Source organism: Pistacia vera, unplaced genomic scaffold, assembly GCF_008641045.1.
Source record: "Pistacia vera cultivar Batoury unplaced genomic scaffold, PisVer_v2 Contig272, whole genome shotgun sequence".
Lineage (NCBI taxonomy): Eukaryota > Viridiplantae > Streptophyta > Magnoliopsida > Sapindales > Anacardiaceae > Pistacia > Pistacia vera.
In genome coordinates this window covers 1,016,385-1,024,926 of record NW_022196082.1, presented here as the reverse complement: position 1 = coordinate 1,024,926, position 8,542 = coordinate 1,016,385, and the positions used below count along the sequence as shown (strand labels likewise).

The 8,542-nt window shown below is 32.6% G+C and overlaps 1 protein-coding gene across 1 annotated transcript; it reads right to left on the bottom strand.

Annotated features, from left to right (window-relative positions):
* Nucleotides 1-4,653: 4,653 nt before the first annotated feature.
* Nucleotides 4,654-6,983, bottom strand: LOC116133683 (zinc finger MYM-type protein 1-like). The gene is made up of 4 exons (XM_031419369.1): nucleotides 6,801-6,983; nucleotides 6,541-6,621; nucleotides 4,951-6,334; nucleotides 4,654-4,835 (listed from the first exon to the last, which is right to left on the bottom strand). The coding sequence occupies exons 1-4, from the start codon at nucleotides 6,981-6,983 to the stop codon at nucleotides 4,654-4,656; spliced, it is 1,830 nt and encodes a 609-aa protein (XP_031275229.1).
* Between the last annotated feature and the right edge of the window lie 1,559 nt (nucleotides 6,984-8,542).

Sequence of the window (8,542 nt, the reverse complement as noted above, 5' to 3'; positions counted from 1 at the left end):
GGTCATGGTAAGAGCTTCAAGAACCTCCTGTTCTTCCAAGACATATTGGATTTTCATGCTCCATATCTCATAATTTACGCCGTTAAATTTTTCTCCTTTATTAAGTTCGGTGACAATGTTCATAGATGCAGATGTCATTTCTAAAAAATTACACATTGGATAATGCATGCTATTCAATGCTCGGAACATACATATATTTAATTAATTATATTAATAATAATTGTATATTAGATTTGGAATCAAAAGTTAATTATATCAACAATCATCATCCAAAATTCTAATCTCCAATTGTCATAGATATAATTAATTGCAATTCTAAAATAATATTAAGACACAATCATATAAGTATAATTCAACATAAATTCACAAAACAAAATTAAATTTTAATGAAAAAAAAATAAATAAATAAAACTGATTTCATTATGTAAATAAAATTCAACATGTAGTGACATTAAAATAAACAATTGTCTAAAGAAAAAAAAAAACTAAGTGTACTGCCACATCCCATAAACTGGGAAGGATCCGATAAGCCTTATCCTAAGGTCTTTATCTAACTTGTAAGTAACCCTAGGCAGGGAACTCCTAGTTTCTTGTGGTATCCTTTATGAGTGGAGACTCCAATAGATGCACCAGCCGTCTTTCTGGCGCCCCAATCTATGTACTCATTGATGTAGTTGTTGACTAAACTTCTATAATCTTTATTGTCATCTTTAAGGTTTTGAACTTTCAACTTATTCCAAGCCAAATCAAGGAGACCAACGAGACTAGGGTAATTAAGAGTCTCTCTAAGGACTTTATATTTCAACTCATCTCTAATTAATCCCCCTTTCCAGACAATTTCCTAAATCTTTTCATTCACATGAATGAAATGATTTACGAGTTGCACCAACTCATCCTCTGTGTCTCTTAATATTAAGGTGACAGTTTGTAGAGTTCTAATCATGCTCATAACCCTTTCCTTTTAAGCGGGTGTTCTAGCAGCCATTGCACATCTATAATGTAACATTTTTTCCGTAACAAATACAAAAAAAAAAATTCTATTCCTTTATCATATAAAAGTTGATTATATTTGATAAATATAATACCAAGTATGCATTTTATTATTTAAAGAAAAGGAAATGACAATTTTAGAATACCCCACACGCCTTCAATCAACACCTAGAAGCCTTCATGCGCTGAAAAAAGTAGCCACGCGCCAGTCACATGCCTCACCTAAACTTCGGGTCGGTTTGACCCGTTTTAGCTTTGACTGGGTCAATTTGACCCGTTGACTTTGTTTGACCACCCGTTTGACCTTATAGGTCGGGAGTTGACTGGGTCGATTGACCATTAATCGGGTTTGACTAACCCGTTTGGTCATATGGGTTGGATACTCGGGTCAACTTGACTTTATTTTGTTTTGGGTTGGGCCTGGGCTCAAATATAGTGGATTTGCAAGAATGGCTAACACAAAGCAAATTGTAGCCCAGTGGTTAAGTGTATCTGCCTTCCACGTAGAGACTTGGGGTCAAATCTCAACAACCATATTTTTTTTAAACTTGTGGTATAAAGAAAATGCAGTAGACTTAAAACTAAAAAAATGTGTTAGAAGTTACTCTATGATCCAAAAAACTACCCAAATGGTTTAAGGTCAGTTATTGCCTTGAAAAGGCTGAGTTCAAGTCACGGTGCCTTCTTTCTGTGTTTTATTTTATTTTATTGAAAGTTAGTAAAAACAAATGACAAGTTGTTTCTGAGGCTGAAATTAAAACGACTTGTCGATCAATATTGTCATCTTCTACCTCTGCTCGGGTTTGCAACTTGGTACCCGACCCAGAAAATAACCCATACGAACCCGAATCTTTAAAGAAGCATAAGTAAGCCATTTTAACTTCGTTTTTTGTGATTCAAAAGCCATTTTCTTCATAATTTCAAAAGAATCGAATAATCTAATTATTATTACCAAAAAGACAACTCTACAAGTAGGAAAAAAGAAATTTCAGATTTGAATTTAAGTAACATGCAGAATATTTTAACACAATAGTACGAAATTAAAAAAAGATGAAAAACCACGGCTCTGATACCAATGTTGGAAAAAACTCAGAATAACAAATATTCTAATTAATCCTAAGATCGTATTAATAGTCACCCATTGCAATCACATTTTTACTTAAACGAATTATAATGAAGTTCACAGCATAAATACGTCTTCTGCTTAACTCTAAAGCAAAAAATTGCATCTTGAGAGAAAACCACCATATGTGTATTTTTCCTTTAATAAATTTTAGAGATATTGAAAAAACTGTTCTAAAAGGAATTTCTTCTCTTATATATGGGCATCAATTGCCTTGGCAACTGCTGCAGTTTTAGCTCAGAGTTTTCACTTGTAACATACTTTGGGTGGATCCCATCATGGGTGTCCCACCCATATCCAATACTTACCTATGATGTCGCAGGGACGTGCCTTACACGGAAAAATTATGGATGCAACGCCATTTGCAAATTCAGTTAAGAAAGCCAATGGAGAGGCTGGATTGGAATCTAAATCACCTGTCGATGAGTTTGGTGAATGTTGAAGACTTGTGGCTTTAATTATCATGGTGTGGAGGTATTATACAGTGGGGTTTATGGAACCGAACTGACATGTGAAATTTTTATTGGACCAGTCTATTATCAGCGGCTTCGGCACATGGTTTCAGACAAATTTCAGGTAAGAAACTTTGCTTTTCTTTTATGTTAAATAATTTCCTTGAGCTGAGGCTTCTTTTTTTCCTCACGATTTTATCAAATGTACAAGGGTTACTTCTAGAGGTTGTTTTAAGGCCTAATAAATTATGGTTGCCAGAGGTTAATTGGTTTTTTCCTTGTTCTTCAATCTTCTAATTATTTACAATTCTTAAATGAGAATTTTTTTTTATTGGTTATCTGATATTATAATAACAGTACACAGCTTGATCAAACATATAATCATCACTAAATAAACAAGTTAAGTCTTACAATGTTTTAGATTAAAAACATGAATATAATCACATAAAAAAGCAAGGAATGTACGGTCGAAAATATAGGATGAAAAATACATACAAAACATGTAAAATACACAAAATGGAAATAGGAAAAATATAAGAGTTATTTGCAAACAGCGAGATCTATTGAAATTTTTTTTCATTGGTTATCTGATACTATAATAACAATATACAACTTGATCAAACCATGGTTATTAGTATCCTACGATACTTGATCGCGATAAGTATCATACGATATGATTCTATATAGGTCGCCAATGATACGTATCAGAGAGTGTATCCTAAACCTTTCGATACATGGATATATATCCTATGATACGATACGTATCCTTAAAAATATAGATACAAATCGATATGACTTTATTAATTTAGACCAAAGGCCCAAAAAAAAAATTCGAGTCGGAACTAGGTCACCCAACCTGATTCAATAAAACTTGCCTAAATTTACCTATTTTGCATGGAGAAAGTGAAGAGGAATATGTGTTGCCCATTTTGTATGATAATAATAATATAAGTGGAGATATAAGGTCCCTTTGGTTCATTATTCTAATACTTTTTAGAATAATATTTTGAAAAAAGTTAAATTGGATGGGTATTATGATGTAGGATTTGGAAATTAACAAAAATGCCTCTTATGTTTATTTATTTACTAAACACCCTTATAATAAAATATTAAAAATTAACAAAAACACCCCCAACCCACCCATTAAATACGGACAGCAGGCCAACACCGCCGGAGGGTGGTCGGAGTCATCGTATCGATGCATGACTGGCTGGATCTTACCGGTTGTGCACTGATATGGCCTTTTCCGGCCAGATCCACCTGGCTGGAAAAGGCCAGATCTATAGCTAGATCTGGCCGCATTTGGTCGTCAACGACGGTCAAAGATACGATTGTCATTGATGGTCAGCAATGACTATATCTTGGCTGTCATTGACGACTAGCTACGACCAAAGATCTGGCCGTTGACTGCCAGATCTTTGGCCGTAGATCTAGCCGAAAAAGGCCAAATCGGTGCACTATCGGCCAGATTCAGCCGGTAGTGCACCATTATACCAGATTCCAGCCAGCTTCCGACAGTGGTGGCCGAAATCTGGTAAATGTAGGTTGCTGGGTTGTTTTTGTAATTTCTAAAAAAAAATTGAGGGTGTTTAGTTAAATTAACAAATTTAGGGGGGTTTAAAAGAATTGAATAATATAGAATAATATTTTGAGAATAAGCCAATTTTACTGTTTAACTTTATTGGGAAAACCAGAATAATATTTGGAAGAGTGTATCAAACGGAGCCATATATATTGAATTTGATCTTGGAAATGATATGAATGGTTGAGAGAAAATAATATAGATTCTTAATTTTGTGATTAATTTTGATTATGTAATACCATAATTTAATGCCAATAATACCACAAAATTCTTTAATTAATTTTGGGGATGATATTAATTTTTAGAAATTTTGGTTATTTTATTAATTTTTTTGAAAAAGGCATATCCTACGATACGATACGATACGATACACACTACACAGGGGAAGATCCAGAAATTTCTATTAGGGTGGGCCAAATAAAAACTAATTGTATATAACATTTGTATTCTGTTTTTTTAGTCAATATTGTCACAAAAAAAAAAAAAAATTACATTTATTATTGTCCTCAACGGGGCTTCATATTGAGGAATCGTTGCATGACCACCTCCTTATCAACACTGTCAAATATAGTTTTCTCAACATATGGAATTAGGCTATCATTCAAGAATTGATCACCCATCTGATTACGTAAATGAGTCTTCACAATTTTCATAGCAGAAAATGCTCTTTCTACACTTGCAGTTGCAACTGGTAAGGTTAAAGCCCATGATGAGCAAATATACCAATAAGTAAATAAGATGCTTCTTCTTATCGACCATTTTCTGAGCAAGACTGGTAATATCATTTAGTTATGAAAAATTACTATTTGAGCGCATATCATCAATGTAATTATCAAGTTGAAGTTCAAGTGCCATAAGATCAGTAGAAGAAAATTCAAGTGGATAAAATTGAGCAAAACCAACTAATTTTCCCTTATCAAATGCTTGAAAGCAATCACTTGGATTTAGGGAGGCCATGCAAATAAGTAATTTTGTATTACCTTCATTAAAACAATTGTTAAGCTCTGATAGTTGCAAATCTATTATGGCATAGAATAACTCAACACGATAATGAAATAAATTTGTCATCTCTTGAATATTACGCCGCGATCTCCCTCGTGCAACAAATTTCTCTTGCATATTTGGCACATCTATATTATGAGCAATGTAAAAATGAGAAACTTCATCAAATAGATTATCCCATCCATTATTTCTTATCAACAATAATCTTCTTTTCGACAAGTGAACCAAAGACATAGCATTTATAATATCTTGATCCTTCCTTTGCAATGCTTGTGAAAGTTCAAATGTGATTCCCGAAATGTTTTTCATCATGTGCAGGTTAAAAGCAAAATCAAAAGAAGTCATATAATCCACCAAATCACTTGCTTCAACTCTATTATCAGAATTTTCAGTAAGATCCTCAAGCACTTCAACAACAGATGAAAACAAATTAATCAAGCTCAATAAAGTCCCATAATGTGAACCCCACCGTGTTTCCCCTAGCCGCTTAAGATTAGTATCTTGATTAAGACCTTGCCCTGTTGAAAGCTCACCACTTTTAATAGCTTTTTTCACCTTCAAAGGTTGTTTCTCATTAAGAAGATCCCTACGTCTAGGTGACCATCCAACAATATTTATCACACAAGAAACTTTCAAAAAAAGTCTTTCAATATTTGTATCCTTTTTTGCCACAGCTACAAGTGCCAGTTGAAGTTGGTGAGCAAAACAATGAACATAGAAGGCATATTCATTATCTTTCAATATAAGTGCTTTTACCCCATTAAATTGATCTCGCATATTACTCGCACCATCATAACCTTGTCCATGTAATCTTGATATGCTCAAATTGTATTTAGAGAACAATGTTTCGATTCTCATCTTTACGAACAAAGCAGTCGTATCTGTGACATGCATAATGTTCAATAGACATTCAACAACACATCCTCTTTTATTTACATAACGTAAGATAATTGTCATCTGCTCTTTGTTGGATCCATCACGAGCTTCATCAACTAGTATAGAAAAAAAAGCATCTCCAAGATCACTAATTAGTTTGTTGATGGTTTCAACTGCAAATGCATTGATTATGTCTTTTTGGATACTAGGAGCAATCAATTTATCATGTCCAGGAGCATTCTCCAATGCTACTAATCTATATTCTTCATTTTGCTTAGCTGTATAGTGTAAAAGTTCAAGAAAGTTTCCCTAATTCATTGAATTAACAGACTTATCATGGCCACGAAAAGGCAATCCTTGTCGAAGAAGAAACTGACTAGCAGATCCTTTCAACCGAATACGATAATCTTCTCGCTGTTGGTCAGATTTCTTATTAATAATTGTACTTACATGCTACTTTTGGTTCATCAAAGCTTGACAATTTTTCACAGCTTGGTTATGATAGCTGTTAGGACCTCCAATATGATATTTAAATTTTTCAAGTCTCTTCCAATTGCGAAACCCATCAAGAACAAAAGAATCATCGCCACTTTGCTCTGAAAAGATAACAACATAAACAATATGCAGCATCATTCTCAACACTATATTCCAACCAGTAAGGATATTTGTCAAACCAAGAACGTTGGAAACTCTGTTCATGATCACCAGATTTTGATTTGGGAAACTTATGGTTGCGAGGTTAACAAGGACCCTTTTGTAGATAACGCATTCTGACTTGGTCTCGAACATTAGGATGATAAAACGTAATTCTTGGTTGAAATCCAAGATCAAAAGGAAGATTTTCCAAGTCAACTTCGAAGCAATTTTTCTTTGAAAAATGTTGGTTTTCATGATCATTGACACCAGAACAAAGTTGAGATGTCTCAGCAATTGACTTTCTTTTAAAATATTTTTCCATATCTAAATAGAAAGAAATAAAATTATATAAATACAAAGAAATAAATTAACTCACGAATTGAATTCTATAATAACTATAGAATTTCTAAATTTTCCAACTTAAAGTTTTTTAATCATCAACTTAAAGTCTTAAAGACTTAAACAAAACATAAAAATAAAACCCTCGTTGATTCTATCTATATTTCTATTTCTATTATCTATATATTATTTTTCTTCCAAATTTTGGGACTACAAAACAATCATTTACCTATCACAAAATATTGGAATCTAAAAACTTCCCCTTTTTTCCTAAAAGTTTTCTCAATAAAAAATTCAATACACAATGCTATTATACTAATACACACAAATAACAAAAAATCATTATACACATAGAAAAAAGTACTAACCAGAGAGAAAATAACTGATAAAATTTTGTTGAAGAAGAATTAGGGAGAGCAGCAGAGGAGTTGTGGAAGACGCGAGCGACCACCAGACTGACTTACTGAGGGTTTGCAAATTGCAACCGCAAAGGAAGATATTTTTACATGTTTTATTAAAAAAATTGAAGGTGGGCGGTGGGCCAAGTTTTTTTAGTATTAAAGGGGAGAGTGGGCCAAGACTTTTAGTTCTAAAATTGAGAGTGGCCCACAATTTTTTAATATTTGAAAATAGAAATTAAGGGTGGACCAAAGTCAAACTAAATAGAATAATATATTTAATTTTTTTAAAAAAAAAAATTGAGGGTGGGTTAATACACTCTGGATCCACCCCTGGGTCACTACACGATTCAAAAAATTAAGTTTTCGATACACGATACACGATTTGACTATCATGGATCAAACATATAATCATCACTAAATAAATAAGTTAAGTCTTACAATGTTTTAGATTAAAAGCATGAATATGATCACATCAAAAAGCAAGGAATGTACGGTTGAAAATATAGGATGAAAAATACATACAAAACATGTAAAATACATAAAATAGAAATAGGAAAAACATGAGAGTTGTTTTTCAAACGGTGAGATTTGTTGAGAATTTTTTTTTTTTTTATTGGTTATCTGATACTATAATAACAGCATACAACTTGATCAAACATATACTCATCACTAAATAAACAAGTTAAGTCTTACAATGTTTTAGATTAAAAGCAGGAATATAATCACATAAAAAAGCAAGGAATGTACGGTCAAAAATATAGGATGAAAAATACATACAAAACATGTAAAATACTTAGTGGAAATATGAAAAATATAAGAGTTATTTTGCAAATGGTGAGATCTGTTGAGATATTATGCATAAAATATTTATTGTGAAAATGGATTTGATGATTAAGCATAATTTCACCCTCAAAGAAAAGATTCTGAAAATGCCTTCAGCTTGATGGAAAATTAACAATTTCATCTTTGAGGTTAGAGTTAAATAATCTTTAATTTTGTAAAAAATTTTCTTAACGTTTTAGCTATCCTTGACGGATGTTAAACAGCTTCACACGGCCATGTTTCGAAGGTTAGCGACTTTGGTCACTCACTAGTATAATTATATTTTAACTAAGAAAATCATTTGTAGTCCCTATAATTT

Bases quoted from the DNA above. Each gene is read 5' to 3' on its own strand.
- LOC116133683 (XM_031419369.1), bottom strand. From the start codon at position 6,983: ATGGAAAAATATTTTAAAAGAAAGTCAATTGCTGAGACATCTCAACTT. The intron at 6,335-6,540 runs GTCCTAACAGCT...TCAATGAATTAG, and splicing joins ATTTAAATATCATATTGGAG to GGAAACTTTCTTGAACTTTT. The intron at 4,836-4,950 runs GTAATTTTTCAT...TAACCTTACCAG, and splicing joins TGATGATATGCGCTCAAATA to TTGCAACTGCAAGTGTAGAA.